At 41.5% G+C, this 19764-nt stretch overlaps 1 protein-coding gene and 1 long non-coding RNA gene across 2 annotated transcripts in view; one reads left to right on the top strand and one right to left on the bottom strand.

Annotated features, from left to right (window-relative positions):
- LAPTM4B (lysosomal protein transmembrane 4 beta) overlaps nucleotides 1-19764 on the top strand; it is a 93281-nt gene that overhangs the window by 52920 nt on the left and 20597 nt on the right. The window contains exons 2-4 of the mRNA XM_075582669.1: nucleotides 4238-4349; nucleotides 6925-6998; nucleotides 10045-10167. Coding sequence (XP_075438784.1) covers nucleotides 4238-4349; nucleotides 6925-6998; nucleotides 10045-10167 — 309 coding nt within the window. The remainder of the gene's footprint in view (nucleotides 1-4237; nucleotides 4350-6924; nucleotides 6999-10044; nucleotides 10168-19764) is intronic.
- Nucleotides 1-19764, bottom strand: part of LOC142480363 (uncharacterized) — a 54334-nt gene that overhangs the window by 17688 nt on the left and 16882 nt on the right. The gene's annotated exons all lie outside the window — the stretch shown is intronic.

Raw genomic sequence — 19764 nt, 5'->3', positions numbered from 1 at the left:
TTTGGTGAAAAGTACCAGTCGGCCTTGTCGTGGCCCAGGTAGTTAGGTACAGCGGCCATGTGACTCACCCCCCTGGTGGAACCTCTGTAACCCCTTCTCTAGGTTGAAGAATTGTCCAAATCCATCTTGGGTAGAGATTCTATAGCACTCCTCTTTGAATACAGGGTGAATCCGTAGAGAGGATAGGGGTAATTCTCTGGCTTCTTGCAGATAGGCCCAGATCAGAACTCGCACCACATCTGCGTTGGTCCCCAATATGATGGGGGAATTTGGGTGTTCCTGGGGCTCAGATATATCAAGCCTTCCACTTCCATAGGGTGGGTTTTGTTGGTATTGAGCTGCGGTATAACAAGTTGGGCTGCCGGGGGCCGTAGGCACTCGACTATCCGTTGCCTCTTCACAGCTTCAGGGCAAGACCATTCCATCGAGCACGTGCAGGGTATGTTCCCTCCATGTTCCAAACTCTTCTTCTGTGACGGGAGTGAGTGATATCCCGGAGAAAGCTTTGAGCTTTCGGTAGTTGTGGGCCTGTGAGGACTGCACAAATTTGTCAGCCAATATCTGTAATACTTCCTTGACGTCCATGTCTCCGGACGAGAGTCGACTACAGCAATCTGACCGTCTGCTGTGAGCTAACTCTTGATTAGCTTCATTCTGTCTGGGGCTATGCTCAGGGAATGGCCGTGCAGGCCCCACTGATACTGGTCGGAGACTGAAATCCTCCATCTGTATGGCTAGTTCGGGGTATATAAGCGGGCAACCAGTGGACAGGGTTCCCTAAATTTAGTTCTGCTATCTCGGCACCCCACGTCTGAATCAGCAGCGTCTCCAAATGTAGTCCCCTTTCACTATGCCTAAGGGAACTACGCGGGCAACTACACGTGCTGCTTTACCTGTTTGCTCACAAGAGGCCTAAGTCTCCACCTCTGGGAGCCTGGGGTGAGCTCTTTCCCCTTGCATGCAGTCCCTCCACCTATGAGGAATCCCAGCGTTGGCGGGATAGCCCCTCAAAGGAACCAATAAACATTATACAACTGAATATAATATAACTTCTTTACTGTACACAATATAACCATAAAGCACACACACAGTACCGTACACAATACAATAACATGAGCGGTTCCCTGAAAGTACTGAGGGTGCCCTGGGCACCTAGAACCCCAGTGTCCACACAAACAACCCACCCCAGAGTGATAGGTAGTGTTACCCCCCTGTGATGTGTAGGTGCACGGTGGTACCTTCCTGGTCAATGTCCCAGACAAGTGAATACTTGGACAATGGTGTTGGATCAGGTCCCATGCAGCGGGGCCTCCAACATAAATCCCCTCATGCCTTACAGATGGGGGTCACGTGTGGTCTCATATGAAGGCCGTAGATCGCCGCGTGGAGGTCCGTCTGACAGCGCCATGGTGCGGGTGGTAAGTCTCCAAGAGGGAGGGTCCTTATCTAGGGCCTTCCCTACAATACTCTAAGTAGGGATTGGGGCCTAACTGGGGCCTTAGGGCAAGTTCTGGCATAGTTCAGGGGCTCACTTGCTCCCTGGACAAGTCCATCCTTCTTGCTGGCTCCCCCAGGACTGAAGCACTGGCTTCCCGCGTGCGGAGGATATCCTGTTCCTCCTCTCCTCCAAGCCCTATTGGCTGGGACAGCTCCATGTGATGTTTTCTTCCCCCCCGGAGGATCCTGAGACTTGTAGTCCCGTGCTGCATATGCAGAGCCATCCTAAGATGGCCACCCCACTCCTGACACTGCACATGCAGCACCTCACCACACTGCGCATACGCACCTAATCAACATGTCCGCCCCCACACTCCTGATCGCGCGGAGCTCCAGAGCCTGGCCAGACGGTGGCGCAGTTCCCCTCTCCCCGGAGGTAAGGAGGGGGACTCGGCAACACACAATGAAGTACTTAATATAGGTGTATCCCTAACCCCAAATAACTCAACTTAAAAGTAAATTCAAAGTAATACTCTTCTCATTAGCAAAAACATCCTTATTTACGGTAACAGACTACAGTACTTATGTTATATTTACATTGTTTGACTCCCATTGCACTGCTCTGCAGGTTATGTTCACTCGTTAAAAATAAACAATAATGATGCAAATATTAAAAGACACAACTATATATGTGTTTCTGTGGTTGTTTTTCAATTAGCAGTGTCTACAATGCCCTCTTTACATTTCAAACCCTGAAATTATTTATAGCTTAATTCTCAGAAAAGTCTAAACCATGAAGATGTTTATCTTGTTTAATACTCTTTAAGAGGATTAATAACCAGGATTGAAAAGGTGACCTTTCCAAGGTTTGCTACATGTATTTCACTGGACTCCTGCCCATGCATGGGCTGTAGTTCATAATAAGTTTATAGACATGAGTTTAGTTACTCTTTGTATGCTGTGTGAGTATTACATTTTTGTATTGTTACTCACCGTTAGGTGCACTGCCAGTAAAACCAAAACTCAACTAATGAGATTGACATGTTGAAAATGATTTTTTGCAAGTCTGAAAAATGTCCCTTTTTTATTCAGTTACAACTCATATAAGGGGGTAGGAGTGACTGTCTTCCCTGCCCCACACAAATGATAACATTTTCAGATATAGGAGTGCCCACACCATGTCTGATGACCAATAAGAATAGGGGATAATGATTAGGCATAGATACCAGCAGTAAAATCCACCCTGCACTTCAGGCTACAATGTTTAAAACACCCTCAGGATAAACTTTAACAATTATTTAGATGGCATCTATTTTCCTACTTTCAAACTATGAAACATACAACTTTCATTAGCTCAATTTGGTCCTATGTGAAACTACATCAGTACAGTAGCTTTGTCATTATTTCTCTTTTTTTATTTTTGGTATTTTTATTTTCTTTTCACTCTGTATAGAGTATATGCATTTTTCTATGTAACCTTTTCGAGAAAACAATCTTTGTCCCCCATTTAATATGCTGAGAAGTATTACCTTATGACAGTTATTCATGTTGTTACTTCCATTCGCTGAAATTAAACTTACTGCATTGTTACCTGTTTGTTATGCCACTTTCCCCTCGGAGGCCTTTGCCTCTGTAAATGTCTCTCTGCTTCTCTGTTTCTAAACCAATGGAAATAATTTTCTATTTGTATTCTTTGGTATATGTGGCGTTTAAGTAATGTATGGTCAGCCTATATGGTCTTCCCACATTAGGCTTCATTGTGCAGTGCCATCTTAATGAGCAATGAATCATAACAGTAACTGATAATATTTCCTAATTCCTCACTGTAGGAAACAATATAGGTTCCAACATGGATCCATAAATTCCCAATGCTATCTCTGTGATCGATTGCCCATTTGTTTAATAAATTAACTTAGCCTAATACAACACTTTGTTATCACTATTGAGTAATTTGAGTGGATTCTCATTGCCCATGTGCATGATACAAAATCCATAATTCATTAGCTTCCATGTTATGGGTCATTGGAAAGATACAGTGGAAGATCTCATCCCTTGTCCCCAATTTAGTTATAGGCGTGAATAAAGACACTAGGAAGTTACAATGTTTTAATAGAGATGTAAGTTTGTACAGATTATTATTATTATTGGAAAACATCTCAATAGATATGCTGTAATGCTTTTTTATTCTTGTAAATCCATTCACTTGGCTGAGGTGTTTTTACTGTTTTTACCAAACCATTTGTGTCTGCCTTCACTTTGATACAGCAACTCAAAACACCCATTTTTAAAGGTATGTGTTAATTGTCGTTACATTTCCATATGTTCCTTAAACATTTCAGAGATGTGAAGGCAATTTAGAAATGTTTCCTTTTTATTTAATGTACAGTATACTCACGGTCAAGATGTAAGACATTAGTGTTAGTTCTAAAATGCTGATTTACCTTTTCCCCATTAGATATCCTGGAGCTTATTTTCATCCAACATACATTGACAATATCATAACCATTAAACTTCCACATCTGTGGGAAAAGGATTGCACTCACAGCAATTTCTATCCAGTTTGAATTGTCATTACATTTTATGAGTTTGTTAGCACATAATTGGCATTTTCTTTGTCTGTAAACTAAATTAACACTGCTATAAAATTAGATTGATCACTGTAACTAAAACCCACAGATAAATTAATAAAAATGAACTTTAGGATTGAAACATTTTGTAGACCGTTAACACCATAATGCATGTTTTCAAGCTAGACGCCATGATGCTCAGTTTGACCTTCCACAATTGTCTTCTCTCATAGATCATTAATTCAGTGGTCCTTCTCATATTATTGAGTGCCCTTGCTGATCCTGACCTGTACAACCTTCCAAACAGCGACCTGAGAAATGAATTAGACTTTATGGATGATGCCAGTAAGTACAGAAACATGGGGTACTGAAAATAGCACATAGAACATAGCTTGTGTGTACTACGAGCATTACTCACAAACTCAATATCAAATACAAAGCATTATCACATCACGTCTGCGTAAAATTATTATGTCATATCAACGTTTTGGTTGTTTTTCAAGGAATTAAAACGTTTGTAAAGCTAAGAACCATGAGTCCATTTGCAGGGGACACGGTTAAAAGGTCAACAGCCTCATGGTGCCCATTTCTGCATTAAAGCAACATTACCAAAGGTCCAATGTCATAACCAGTGAGCCAATGCATAAGAGCTATGTTGTTATGACACAGCAGGGAGACACATACACATTCCCATGTTCAGGTGCCACTGCTTTAATTTACAGGTTTACCATGCCAACATCCAGATGTAAGTGTAGCTGGGGGCCTCTGGGGCTTCCAGATGTTTTGTGGATTATTCACTAAATAGTGAGAACCTCTAAGTAACTTTTGGGCAATACTCCTGTCCTTACATTTTTTTCACCATGTCAAACAAGAAAAGTACTCCCAAGCAAATTGTGGGAATAAACAATGCACTTGCAAACAGGTGATTTAACCTTTGAATATGAATAAAAGGTTGGGTAGTTGCGGTAGAAACCTGGTCTGCCTCAGGGCTCTGAGGACAGGTTTGAGAACCCCTGGTTTAGAACAATCTTGCTAATACCGATATGTTTGTGGAATGTTCCATATCCATACACTCTCAGAATCAGAGTGGGTTGCCCCAACATGGCTCAGTCCAAACATTAACAAACCATTTCCCTTTTTTATACAGACTTCAGACATATGTCACTTGCACAAATTGACGCACATGTTAGTTTTTACTCCATGCTTTGGAGCAAATTGCACCATTTTGATACAGATCGCTCTAGGTTTCCACAGAGCTGTATATTGGCATTACCATCCTAAAGTATCCTTTATATTTTGCAGATGACCTTTAATTCTTTCAAATCTAACATGTGCTCATGGTATAATAATATGACTGAGATTTTTAAGAAAGACAGGAACAGGTTTATTTTGGATAGCACGTACTGTAGTTATAAAATAATAAACGTTATACTGTCTGCATAACAATGTGATTCTAGTGAGATTTAGCAAAACATTGGGCTCTACGTACAGGTGCGCCAATGAGTATTCTAAAACTTGCCTTGGAAAATCTGGGGCTATTACCAACAAGACCCAGGTACATGCTGGGTACATGCTGGGTACATGCTGGGTACATGCTGGGTACATGCTGCAACATTTCAGTGACATTTCTGCAGACAGACTAATGGCCCATCGGATTAACACAGCGGGGGTCCCTGGCAGTCCCATTCAAACTGTTGCAGCATGTACCCAGCATGTACCTGGGTCTTGTTGGTGATTGCCCCATATTTTCCAAGGCAAGATTTAGAATACTCGTCGGCGCACCTGTATCAACAGGTATGTGTGCGCTGACACAGTTGTGTAAATAGCAACATGACATATTTATTAAGTGTATTCCTACTGTTTTAGAATTTGGTGCATACTGCGCTAGTATTTTGGGCAGCAACAAAAGACTGACGTCCCCTTTAAGGTGATGGAGAAAACAAAGGGAGAAACCGCCAAGAAAAGTAATGCAAGCCGTACAGTTTTTATTACAAAGGCCTGCGCCACTTACTCCTCCCACTTGCTGCATAAATCCCTCATCTCATCGCAGGCACACGTTACCGAAAATGGCGCAACATAGACATAGGCGCTGCCTTGCGCAGGTATATTTCAGCACGAGTTTCGACCAAATAACGAATTTTCATGAATAGGGCCCAGAGTAGTATATATATGTATCATTTTATTTATATTGCGGCAACAATGTACGCAGTGCTTGACAGAATTACAATACAAGGTAAATAAATGACAAACAATGGGGATAAGCGCATAAGGCAAAGGGAGACCCGGTCCCGAAAAACTTACAATCTAAGTGGTATGTTGGGAGGCTAACAGACAGAGTAGGAGTCAAAGTGCATTATTTAAAGTGCAGTCAAGGAAGGTCAATGCAGCTGGAGTTCGTAGTATTTTGTAGTAGAAGCATAGATAATTTACTGAGACACATTTTTTTATGAGGTGAGTTTTCAATTTGGCTTTGAATGTGGAGAGTGAAGGCGCTTGACGAATATTCAGGGGAAGAGCGTCTCATGGAGATTAGGGAAAAAGGTTTAAGATGGGAGAGGGCTGTAGAACGTGCAAAGATTACACAACCTTAGGTTGAGTGCAAGAGATGAATAGGGCTGTAGCGATGGATCAAAGTTGAGATATATGGAGGTGCAGAGGAGTGTAGAGCCTTAAAAGAAAGGCGAATGTTGTAGTTAAAACGGAGAGTAATAGGAAGTCGAGAGAGAGAGTTCAGGAGGTCAGAAGCAGATACGTGCCTAGAAGAGCAGGAGATGATCCGGGCGGCAGCGTTTTGATGGATTGTAAAGTAGAGAGGTGTGAGACATTAGCTGTCTAGTAGAAGCCATTTTGTTTCTGTATGCTTAGGCCATATTAACATGTTCCAGTTGATCACAATAATTTATTTTTGTTACTTTTTCAGATATGTGCATCGCTACTTCAATTTCACTCCTAATGATTCTAATTTGTGCAATGGCAACTTATGGTGCATACAAGGTAAATATAAGTCAGAGAATGCAGAATACAGTACTTTTAAAGAACAGATGTCTAAATATGACTGAAATAGATGCTTGATTACTCACCCTTGTAGAAATTACAGGTGTGTTAAGTGAAAATTAATGTATCATTCTTGACAGCTCAAATAAACTGAACTCGTGTAAGTGAACCAATTTTTCTAAGGAACCCGTGCATTAAAGTTTGAGAGAATCGTGAGCTCTCGCCATATTCAATAATAAGAATGAGAGTACTCCTTGGTACTGTGGCTTGAAAAATATTTTTTTTGGGTGGTAGGAGGGGTGGAATAGAAAAATATGGCTGCTATTATTCTGCAGGAAATAATGGGTTCACTGTCTATGCAGTACTGTTTATGACTTGAGCTTTCAACATGAAATTCCATATACAGTACAGTAAAAGGCTGAAAACAAAACTGGTAATTTTTTTAAATTTTGCCTCCTTATTAAGATTCCATCACCCAAATTGAATGTTTTTATTATTACAGTGCCCCGATCAAGACATTTGTGTCCTAAATATTTAGTTTGTTTGGGTAATATGGGCATCAAAATAACTTTCCACCAAAGAAAATATGGAAGGGAAGGGGAGGGTTAATTCCCACTTGTGATGCTAACCAGGAGTAGGCAATGTTTGATCATGGTATAAAAATATAAACATCTTCATAGCATAGGACAGTTCATAAGACTCAGGATTCCAGATAGTCCAATGTTAAACACACTCCCATAGATTATGCCACTAGCCATATAGGTAAGTCTTATGTGGTGGTCTAGGTAACCGTGTGTAGGACTGATCACATAAATGAAGTAAATGGATTACTCACTGCTGACCTTGGGGATATCCTGGTCCTGTCCTGCGTGCTCCTACCAAGAAACAATTGAAGAGAGTACAGGGAAAACGGCGGTGCATCTGCTGCTGCTGCTGAAGATTGGAAACCACAAACTGCAAACCACAAAATATCCTAGGTGCAAAAATTTTATCTTTGATAAAGCGTGGGATACCACGGGAAACGCGTCAGAGTGTCCTTTTTGGCTGTTACTATGCCCTAAAATAAATTTTTGCATCTAGGATATTTTGTGGTTTGCAGTTTGTGGTTTCCAATCTTCAGCAGCAGCAGCAGATGCACCGCCGTTTTCCCTGTACTCTCTTCACCAAAGAAAATACAAAGTTCTACAATTAGTGCTGTTAAGACAGAGTAGCTAAAAATTGATTGTACAAGCTTTCAAAAACATTTGATTATCAAGGGGAGTAGATAACATATCATATATTTGCTTCAGAAAGATGCCAATTAAAAACTTTTAACCCATTGAATATTTTAGAATACAATTTTTTTTTTAACTTTGGTTCCAGGAATTTATTTTAGGGCATTGAACCTTTTGGAAGATATTTGTTCAAATCAAGTGTGCTGAATATTTTTAATACTGATTTGCTTAACTCGTATTGGGAGCCTTTGCAGGTTTAAACCCACTGTGTCCCTTGGTCTGCCATAAGAGGGGTTTAGTTAGTCAGGCCAACCAGCTTCTACTGGCTGTCCATCTCAATGCGTGTTTTTCTCAAGTGGTGGTGCATTGGTTCAGATCATGTGTCCCAAACTAGCAATGTCTTTAACCCTTTCAGTGTTGAATGTGTTTGAATATGAGAAGGGTAATGCAGGCATACAGTACTGTAAAATATCACAAGATACTTATCAGCCGGTGCTCCATAACAGAAGGGAATCCTTAGGTCCCTGAGAAATCACCAGAAAGGATAAGGAGAGAAACAGGCACACGGACTTGCTTAATAAAGATATTTAATGTGCCAAATGAACCAACTTTTCAGCTGCAAATAGCAGCCTATGTCAAGGTGAGGGCTTGGATTCGTAACCATGAGTGCTGAAGAGTGTTTCGTGCTAGAAATGTTTAATAGCACAAATATTCCCAATATAGACATAAAAAAAACAGATGTACTTTTGTTTTCAGCAGAACCTGTTAAAGATAAATCTACCCATGGGTTTCATGTTATTTTCTTACATATTACAGTAAGTACGTATTTCAGTCCCAAGCCCCCCCCCCCCCGAAAAATGTCAGGAAAAAAATTGAATAAAGTCGTGAATATAAACTTACATATATCCTTCATTCTCTGTTATATGGTAATACAAAAAACCTAACTAAAACCTAAAATGAAAAGCGCTAGATCTAATATATTGCACAGAATAAAGTTAAATTAATGAAATGTGTTTGTGTCAACAGATGCTAATGTTACCCACTCATAACCCAGATGAAGGATATTAGGCTGGGTGGAGCTGCCTAGGGGAAAACAATTACAAATTTCTCTAGGAACCTGTTACATGGATATAAGCAAATACAAAATGTATCCCCGGCGCTTGAACATGACAATAAGCAATCAATGAATGCCAACTCAACAGAACTAATGTCCACCACAAAAGTCCACAAGTGTACTCCAAATGAGATGCTTCCAATCCTGGGTACTGCTTATTGTATGTCCTCTTAGTGGATAAAGTTCATCCTAGTGTAAAACATACAAAAAGGAAAGAAACACGCCATAGTGTAGCATGTATATGTCCTTAATTGATGCCCAGTAGAGCCAACAAAATGCCAATTTACAGGATAAACTTGTATTGTGTTCGGCTGATAGAAAGTGTGCCGCGAAACCCTGCAGCACAGTATGTCAGATGGTCTGACCACATATCGGCACTCCTTCTTTTCAGCTATTCCAGTACACAGTTATGCTTGCGGCAAGTAAACACATATCAGAGATCCTTCCCATCTCTATCTAACTTAGTAGTGACAGCACCCCAGCTCCCCTGCTGATCTGCCTTGTACTGGTGGTACCTCTCTGATCCATAGGCCAAACATGTATGTGGGTAACTGCACTTGTGCAAGATTTTACAAGCTTGTCTCATAACCAATGTTTTCATTGTATCTGCTGGCTTAATTTCTGATTTGAGTGGTTTTTTTTCTAAACTAATCCCATAAAAGCGCATTTCCAATTTTAATTAGTACCTTTGACGTGATTTCTTTCTTTGTGTTTGTAGCAACATGCTGCCTGGATCATCCCCTTTTTCTGCTACCAGATATTCGACTTTGCCCTCAACTCGTTGGTTGCCGTCAGTGTGCTTGTCTATCCAAACACTGTTCAGGACTATCTTCGACAGCTGGTAAATCTTTCACTTGCCAGAATACACAGTAAGGTTATGATGGGTGTAATCACAGACTAGAACATTCTTGGGGAAACTACTGTGAGAAATGTAGATTGTCTTGACTGTTTGATGTCTTGACTGCCCATAAAAGTAATCATAGTAAAGCACCAGTACATTAAAATTGCTTCAGGATAGTTTAGGATACTCTAGGATAATGTTGCCCCAGGATACCTCACCCCTGAAAATCCAAATGCTCTAAAGCAGCAGTCCTCCGGTACTTTTCTGGTGCCAGGGATTTTGTTTTTACAAACAGCTCCAGGGGACCTGCTAATTCAGAACTCGGCCAACTCTTGCAAGTCTTGCCAATGAGACTTACATTACCCCGAAGTCTGAATAGATCTCTTTAAGGAGCTATTTACCAAGGTGGAATGGGTGACAAGGTAAAAAGGGCACAAGATGGGATATTTTTGAGGTGATGTGACAGAATTATGTTATTTTGGTGGCTTCAGTGATCCATTATCATCCTAATTAATTTTTTAAGTAAAAACACGACTCCACGTAAGAGGGCACCACAATATGTTAGTCAGTTTGAGAACAACTACAATTAAAAACAATTATTTTGTTACACAAGAGTCAGACATGAAATGCCAGAGTTATAATAATACATAGTTGCATTGAATGAACAGAGGTTATACATTCAAATTACAGACATTTCATGGACAATTAGGGATATAATTATGGGCGTATGTAAAATTTACAGGTAAGATTAAAATTGACCAGTGTTAGCAGGGCAAATATTTAATTTTACCAACATTAAATCTATACAGTGCCTTCAAAGTAAACACATTTAATCTGCAAATGTGTGCAGGTTTAAGTCTGCCGTATACAGATGCAGTCTTGACTTTATTCACCAGCCATTGGAGGAAATAAGCCAAACACTCTGCAACTCACCGTCGCCAGCGCTAGCACGCTGTAATGGCCAATCGGATTAACACAGCGGAGGCCCCTGCGTTTGAATGGGACTCCCACTGTGTGAATCTTACTGGGCTGCTCCTGTTTGTAAGAGATGCGCAGTAAGAGAGACTGAAATCAGTCCCTCTAACTGCGTGCCTCAAACATGCAATTGTGGGGCTTTTATTTTAATATCATATTATTGTAGCAGGGAGTGTCTGGAGCTGAATCGCATTAATTTCAGTCTCGGGGACACCCTGCTTCCTGAGTTACAGGTCCCATTATGGAGTGCTGTATCTCAACGGCCGTGGTTAAATTCTTCCGCGTCACGCCCACGTGAATGGGAGATTTAAACAATATAAAACAAAAAAAGGGCGCAATAAAGAAAACAAAGAGCAAAATGAGTACCAGTAAAGTCACATTTATATAAAAAGCACACTTAGTGCTTACAACATTATACATCATTATAAGTCAATGAAGAAAAAACACGTGTAGTGCCCTGCTTAATGACAACCACAGGGATCCCCTGATGAAGCGCTATTGGTGCGCGAAACGCGTAGAGGTGACGTCAGTACACAGCACGTGACCCCGTGTCGACAGAGATCCGCAAGCTGCCGTGTACCCATTTTTATGACTCCACAAGGATATCAACCATTAAGTTAAGTTTTTTGCACACACCATCTGCAGATAGAACTGATTCCCTTGTTTAGATCTGGGACTCTTTTGGGTTTGAGAGGTTCTGTTTTGACAGGATCTTATCCTCTGTGGTTGTCATTAAGCGGTGCACTACACTTATATGTGTTTTTTTCTTAACTGATTTATATTGATGTTTTAAGGTTGTAAGCACTAAGTGTGCTTCTTATATAAATGTGACTTTACTAGTATTCATTTTGCTCTTTGTTTTCTTTATTGCGCCCCTTATTTATTTTATATGTTCTGAAGTGATCCGCAGATCACAGGAGAATGGGAGCTGCAGGGAGATAATAACCACAATTCAGAGAAGAAAAAATAACTTTTGGGACAGGGCGCTCTGTATTCCTGTTTTCGAGATTTAAACAATGCAGGATTTAAACAATAGGGAATACCAGCACCCCATAATGAGGCCTGCAACACAGGAAGCAGGGGTCCCCGGGACTGAAATCAATGCGGTTCAGCTCCGGAGACCCCCTGCAACAATACTGTATTATTAAAATAAAATAAAAGCAGCTTCATTACCTTAGTGGCTGACTGCTAAGGCAATGAAGGAGTTAAGCCAGACTACCTGGTTTATTGGGGATAGAGGGGGTGAGGGAAGGGGGTAGTTGCCCCAGGGTGGGTGGCTAGGCCTACAGGGAAGGTTGTGGGAGGGGTTAACGGTAGTAACCGCTATAGTAATAAAAGGGTTAACTCCTCCCAGTACCCACCCGATAGGCCTCACCACCCACCCTGGGGCAACTACCCCCTTCATCCACCTCCTCTGCCCCAATAAACATTACAATACAAACATCAATATAATACATTGAACAACCTCACTCCCCTTCCCCCCAACACATACAGTACAGTAATGGGCAAAATCCCTATTATCCATATCTGGATAATAGCTCATTGGCCCATTAAAAAATAAAACATAACCAAAACTTTACCCAGCCAGCATATAGTAAATTAAAGTTCTACTTAACCCTGCCTGGATGAATGCCATCCCCATCCTCCTCTTCTTCAGTGGGCACTAACAGTAAAATAAAAAAAATAACTACTGGCCACTAACCCCTTAATCACCCTAGCGATTATTAACCACTCTAGTAATTAAGGAGTTAACCCCCCTCTCGCTACCCACATGGTATATCTCCCAAACCGATTGGTTGGAGTACCATGTGATGGCAGCCATTTATTTTAAAGGATGTGACATCATCCCTTTAAAATGTCCCATGATACTCCAACCAATCGAAATAGGGTTGTACCATGTGAGGTATCAAACCCCCAATCCGATTGTTTGGAATATCATGTGATGGCAGCCATTTATTTCTGGTCATGTCATCTTAACGAGAGGTAAGAATATCCTTCCTGATTGGCTGGATTCCCTCCCGTTTGATTATGTCACATCCTTTTAAAAAAAAAAGGGGGGGAACCTGTCACATGGTACACCATCCAATCGAATTGGGGGTGTACCATTTGACACTCAAATGTGACGTCACAGGCATGCCCCATCTCATTTGAAGCCAAGAAGACGAGGGGACAACATCCGCCCATAATTGGATTAGAAATAAAGAAGAAAAGAAAGAAGAAAGAGGCAAAGAAGAACTTACCAACGGATCATCGGGTGTTGAGGAGCATTGCGTCATCGGTCAAAAGGTTTGTGCTGGAGTCGGATTCGGAGGGTAAAGACATCAAAAGTAAGAAAGACATTGATTGTATTTTATTTAATTGCTTTTTTTTTACAATGCCCATTGACTGCCAATGTGTTTATCTATGCCCCTTTTGGGTTATAGATAAGCACAGTGACAAGCAATGCATTTTTTTTTATAAATGCTTCTTTTTATTTAATTGTAATGTATTGTATTGTATTTTGGTGCTTGTTTTTTTTTTTAGGTTGCTCATTGACAAACCATGCTCATATTATGGGCATGGTGTGCCACTGTGCCAATCAATTGGTTTATGGGCATTTTTTTTCCATTTGAAATGCAATGTCTTTTATTTGGTGCTTGTTTTTTTTTATTTGCAGCTTACCCATTGACTGACATAGTGGAAAATCATGCCCATAGGGCATTGTGTACCCCTGTGCCAATCAGTTGGCTTAAGGGCATTTTATTTTCATTTGAAATGTAATGTATTTTATTTGCTGCTTGTTTTTTATTTGTAGCTTGCCCATTGACTGCTATAGTGGCAAACCAGAGGGCATGGTGTACCACTGTACCAATTGATGGGTAAAGGAGGTTGGGGTAGTTGCCCCAGGGAGGATGGTTAGGCCTTCCAGGTGGGTAGCGGGAGGGGGGGTTAAACCCTTAATTACAATATTGGATAATAACCGCTAAGGTAATTAAGGGGCTTGTGGCCAGCAGTTAGTTTTTCTATTTTACTGTTGGTGCCCACTGAAGACGAGGAAGACGTGGGAGACTAGGCCGACCTTTATTCTGGCAGGGGTCCGTGCAACTTTAATTTACTATATGCTGGCTGGGTAATGTTTTAGTAATGTTTTATTTTTTAATGGGCAAATGAGCTATTATCCAGATATGGATTTTAGGAATTTTGCCCATTGCTGTACTGTATGTGTTGGAGGGGCGGGGGGTGTTTGTAGTGTAATGTTTATTGGATGTAGAGCGGTGAGTGAAGGGAATACTGTCCCCATGGTGGGTGGTTAGGCCTCGGGTGGGTAGTGGGAGGGGTTAACCTTTTCATTACCATAGCGTTTACTACCACTAAGGTAATGACGGGGTTAACTCCACCCACAACTTTCCCTATAGGCTCAACCACCAACCCTGGGGCAACTACCCCCTTGACTAACCCCCTCTACCCCGAATAAAACATGTACTCTGTAATCCCTTCATTGCCTTAGCAGCTTGCTGCTAAGGTAATGAAGCTGCTTTTATTTTATTTTAATAACATATTATTGTTGTGGGGGGTCTCCGGAGCTGAATCACATTAATTTCAGGTCCAGGGGCACCCTGCTTCCTGAGTTGCAGGCCCCGTTATGAGGTGCTGGTACCCCCCCCCGCATTGTTTAAATCTCCCGATCACATGGGCCGTGACAAGGGAGAATTTAAACACGGCTGCTGGGATACTGACGCCCCATAACGGGGGCTGTAGCTCTGGAAGCAGAGGGTCACCGGACCTGAAATTAATGCGGTTCAGCTCCGGACCCACCCTGCTACAATAATATGTTATTATATTAAAATAAAATCCCCGCGATCACCTGTTAGAGGCTCATAGGGAGAGTGACTGATTCTATCTATCTCTTACTGCGCGTGTCTTACAGACAGGAGCAGCCCAGTAGGATTCACACAGAGAGAGTCCTATTCAAATGCAGGGACCCCTGTTGTGTTAATCCAATGGGCCATTAAGTCTCCCTACCTGTACTGCACAGTGTGGCTTGGGTTCTATTGCGGGGAGTGCCAGGCTTAAGCAACAGATTTGGAGACTGCATCTGTAGAATCGTAAAATGCTATTTAACCTTGAAATAGTGACAAGTGTTTTTGGCATAACACTTGAAGTTACATACGTTATACGTGTTTTCATTTATCAAGATAAATGTCCATGTTCCTTTTTATTCCAAAGCTGACAGCTTTTATCTTATTGCCATTTCATAATGAATTTTTTTAATTCATTTATACATGGATCTCAGCCAACATACTCTTATATCTGCTTGGCATAAATTGTGTGGGATAGGCTTTTAGCGCCCTGCCAAGCTGAGCATTTGAAATCCCAATGCAATTGTTCTTTCCTCTCATGTTCTATCTGGAATCCTCAGAACATGTGTATTAACATTGTATACTTTGCACATTGCTAAATATGTGTCCGTAGGCTTTTTGACAGCTATTGCCTTCCAAAGAAAGGAATGATGCAATGTGTTTATAGGTCGTTTTGCTCTTTCCTTTACAACATAAAATATGACCTAACAGAGACAGAGGACATCTCCCATGGGAATCCCCAGAGAAAGGGCAGATTTGGATGGAGTGACATTTTTTTATGGTGCCACAACGGGGATTTGGTTTTCAAGTACATTCTGTATATCCATAAAAGTCTTGCTCAGCAACGCCTTTTGTACTCTGTGTTGTTATTTGTTTAGGCAGTGGTTCCAAAACCTCTCCGCAGGGACCCCTGGCCACACCAGGTTGCTGGGACAACCATCAAACATTTTATTCATATGTAAACTACCGTAGGTGAACTCACGTGTGACCAAGTGCATTGGTTATCACTAAAAACTGGTGCTTGGCCAGGGTCCATGAGGAGAGGTTTAGGAACCACTTGGAGATATTTCTCCTGTATGTTGAGCATTGTACTATTATTATATATGTGTAGCGGTCATGTAAAATGGCTACAGTCATCTCTCCTGCTGACAGTAAGGCCTGGTAAGTTGTGGGCATGCCAGCAGTAATTATGGAGGTTTGCCCTCACACCCTGGTGGGGTGCCCTGTGTATGGATGGGAGTGGTCACATGCTCTGACTCCATGGTTAGTGATGTCAGAGGTGTGTCAGCTTCCAGAGTGTACATAAGGCACAGCACTGTGTCAAAAAGTAGTTCTAGTACAAGTTCAGCTAAGAGGAGGAGGAGTTCAAGTTCTAATCCTAGTCTGAGTTACTGGTTATGTTATAGTAGCTGCAAGGAGACTGTGCCCAGGGACCTGGCACAGGGTAGAGATATCCCGGCTGGGATAGGGAATCCCTATTAAAGGAGAATCTCACCTTTCAAAGGGAAGCACTGACTCAAGATGAGTGGCTAGAGAATCTACTGCGTGGGGCAGCTAGCCCACTTCAATCAATAAAGATGCTCTTATTCGAACAACCTCTCGTGTACGTGTGTGGAGTGAATGTACAGAGAGGGGCACCACCGAGGAGTTCCTCACCAGGACCATCCCCAAGTGACCGAAGGGACCCTGATGAGGTGGAGGCGCTGCACTGGAACTAGGTAGGACTCAGCACACTACCTCAGCTGCCTGTCTGGACGGGTTCTCCCCACACACCATCATGCGGGAGACTCAGGAGTCCTGTTGCCAACAGGTGCACCACCAGACACTACCACACTGTAATGGGGGCCGGTTAGACCACAGGGGCCAATGGGAGATTGGGTGGGTCAGGCCGGTTCAGAAAAACCGTTACATGTATTTGGTTATATCTTGCTATTCCCCCCATGGCATCTAAGAAAGCAGGTCTTGAAAGTCACTTCCCTCCCCTAAATCATCATCTCGTGCTTCTCTAGAAATTAAGTTACAGACGCATGAAACAGCAAGCAATCAGCACTCTTCTGGCATCCAAAAGTACCACACAGTTGTCGTTAGAAATGTTAACGAAACATTCCCTGATAATAATGAATTTTTTTACCATTACCTGAATGTAGGGGTTCCTCTGTGCTCATCGATGGTCGGTCCCCCAATGTCCAGGGACCCCTCGATTCAAGAGCAGCACGCCTGTTTTTTATAGGGGTCCAGCCAGGAATGCTGGGTGAGCACTACGGCTGCTGGTATCAGGACTATGCCCGGCAGCCAATAGAGAAGCCGTCACGGTATCGGGAGATGATGTAGCAGCTTTGTATTGGTGACCCCAGTGACCATGTTTGTAGTCTGGGGCCATATTTGTCATTTGATTGTGTTGGTACCAGCACAAAAAAACTACAAATTTCTACAGAACCGGGAGGTCTCTGGACTTCTGGGTAACCACGGAGCTCCCCCGCTTCAGGTTAGAATAAAATCCTAGATAGAAATGCTCAGAATTCCGATTATCCCGCTAAGTCACTTGACCACACAACATGCAGTTGTACGGCTGCAGCGGCCGTTATTCGAACAAATCACGGAGCCGTTTTCGTGTGCGCTGCTGTATTCCACGTGGCATTAATGCGGCCAATCATCCCAGGCAACCGTGTTTATCGCGGTTGCTTTGTTTGAATTTCATGGATTCTGTTTCTTTGTGTGCAATGAAATGAAATGAATGAATTGTAATGTGTACAGTACTGTGCTACTGTGTCAATTTCAGGTGTTTAAAAACCAGAATACTAAAATGCCATTTTCTGCACTCGCGTCTTAAGGCGGTACGGTTGGAAGAAATCCCGCGCCATGACATGGGTATTCCGAGGTATACACCGCGTGAAGTGTTCGAATAACGGCCGCTGCATCTGTATGAATCAAGAGTAGTCACACTGTACTTTATGTGGCAGGACTGAGGAATGTTTCTTGGCCCTTTCATTCAACTCCTTTAGATGACTGAGGTACCGATAGGGTATTACTGTATACTAACATGAGGGTGTATTTTACCTATTAGAATTTGCTTTAAATAGACGACTAATATTTGTATGCATTTTTCAGCCCCAGATACTGTTTGTGCCTATGTGATTATGTTTCCCAGGATTGTAAAAAAAATATAGGTACTCCCAATTCTTAGAAAAACAGCATCTGCTGTTCATGCAGGCCTAATAACCACTTATAATTCCAACAGATACTTTCTTTATGTGGAAGTAATGGAATACTTTTGGCTGTTCTTCCAATGCTTGTCATGAGTGAATACTGGCACAGCTTTAAACAGTAATAATATAATTCTACCAGGAACATTTTGCTTAGCTCGCTAAGTTCGAAAATAAATAGTATAGTCTGAATAAAAGCAGATTTTTAAATTGTGGGTTTGTCGTTTGACACGTAGACACTCAGGCCGGTGTAATTGTTTTAATATTGGTGCGTCTTTATTGTGTACATATTTAATTATTACATTTTCTGTGCATACATTTGTTCAGAGTAAATGGTGAATTTAACCTACTGCATGGTTACATGTTGATTATCTTTGTAGTAAGTGGAATTAGCAATATAATTATATAAGTGCAACATGAGATGCCAGAATTACATTCTTAGGTGACAATACTGCTGCGATGAGGCAGTTCAACAGTCAGAACAAACCGTAGCAAAAATAGAAAAACACATCAAATAACTAAGAAAATGATACTAGCACAAAAATGAAATAGAAGAAGAAAATGCAAAATATAATAAATAATGATCAGAAATGTCACCTTGTCCCCAGCTGGTCCATGTATCGCAAATTCACACAGCAAAACATTACATTTTGACCTATTAATGCCATCACCAAACTGACACCAAGAACAAGGTCTAAGGGAGACATTAACCTCTGTGCTTAAGAAATCAGTATCAGAAACTCAAATAACATCTCATGTATTTGATATGGGTGGAAATTGACATTAAAAAAATGAGTGTACAGTACTGCATTACAGAGCAGACTGTGCCATCTGATAAATACTGCATCAACCGTTCAACCCACTGAATCTAAAAAGAATGGGTGAGGCAGGTACTGTTCTTCCTTTGTAGTATTTCCCGTTCTTCCTACTTCAGATGTTTGGGTTTCATTCAGGCCAGCTCCAGCTTCTTTGGGAATTGTAATGTTGACAAATGCCTCTCGCATGAAATCAGAAAAGCTCTTTTGCTTCATCTATCATTTTGTGGCTTTCTTGGTAACATGCATATGTGGGATGTTATGTGTAATGCCGCTGCCAAAATAAGTATGTCAAGGACTCCCAAAAAAAAGGAAAGTAGCTGCCTAACAACTAATACTGCAACTGTCATTTACCAACGCCCACTGGGAATCACACACACAAAAACAACAGTGTTTGTATAATTTAGTTCACAACCTAGTTTGTTGATGCACATAGCAATGTTTCCTCAGTTTTGCAACAAAAGCCAAACCAGGAGAAGGGACTGAACTTTCCTTTGCCTCAGATGTCAGTACTCAGAAACATGAGCCAGACAGCGTGAGTTCTGCAGTGGTGTTCACTCTAGATTTGTATCCCTTTATATGTAAAACTTAGAGTATATTAGACATATGCCACTATTATTACTAGTATTATTAGTACTAATATTATCAATCATATTAAAGTCATCTATCAAAATTAAAATGACAGGTTATCATGACACCTTCTTTGCTGAAAGACACCCAATGACCCCATTCTAGTGAATGGGTCATAAAGGGCCATATTTACTA

This window comes from Ascaphus truei, chromosome 2 (genome assembly GCF_040206685.1).
Source record: "Ascaphus truei isolate aAscTru1 chromosome 2, aAscTru1.hap1, whole genome shotgun sequence".
In the NCBI taxonomy this organism is placed as follows: Eukaryota; Metazoa; Chordata; class Amphibia; order Anura; family Ascaphidae; genus Ascaphus; species Ascaphus truei.
The sequence above is the reverse complement of the archived record's forward strand: the minus strand, read 5'-3'. Positions and strand labels throughout refer to the sequence as shown.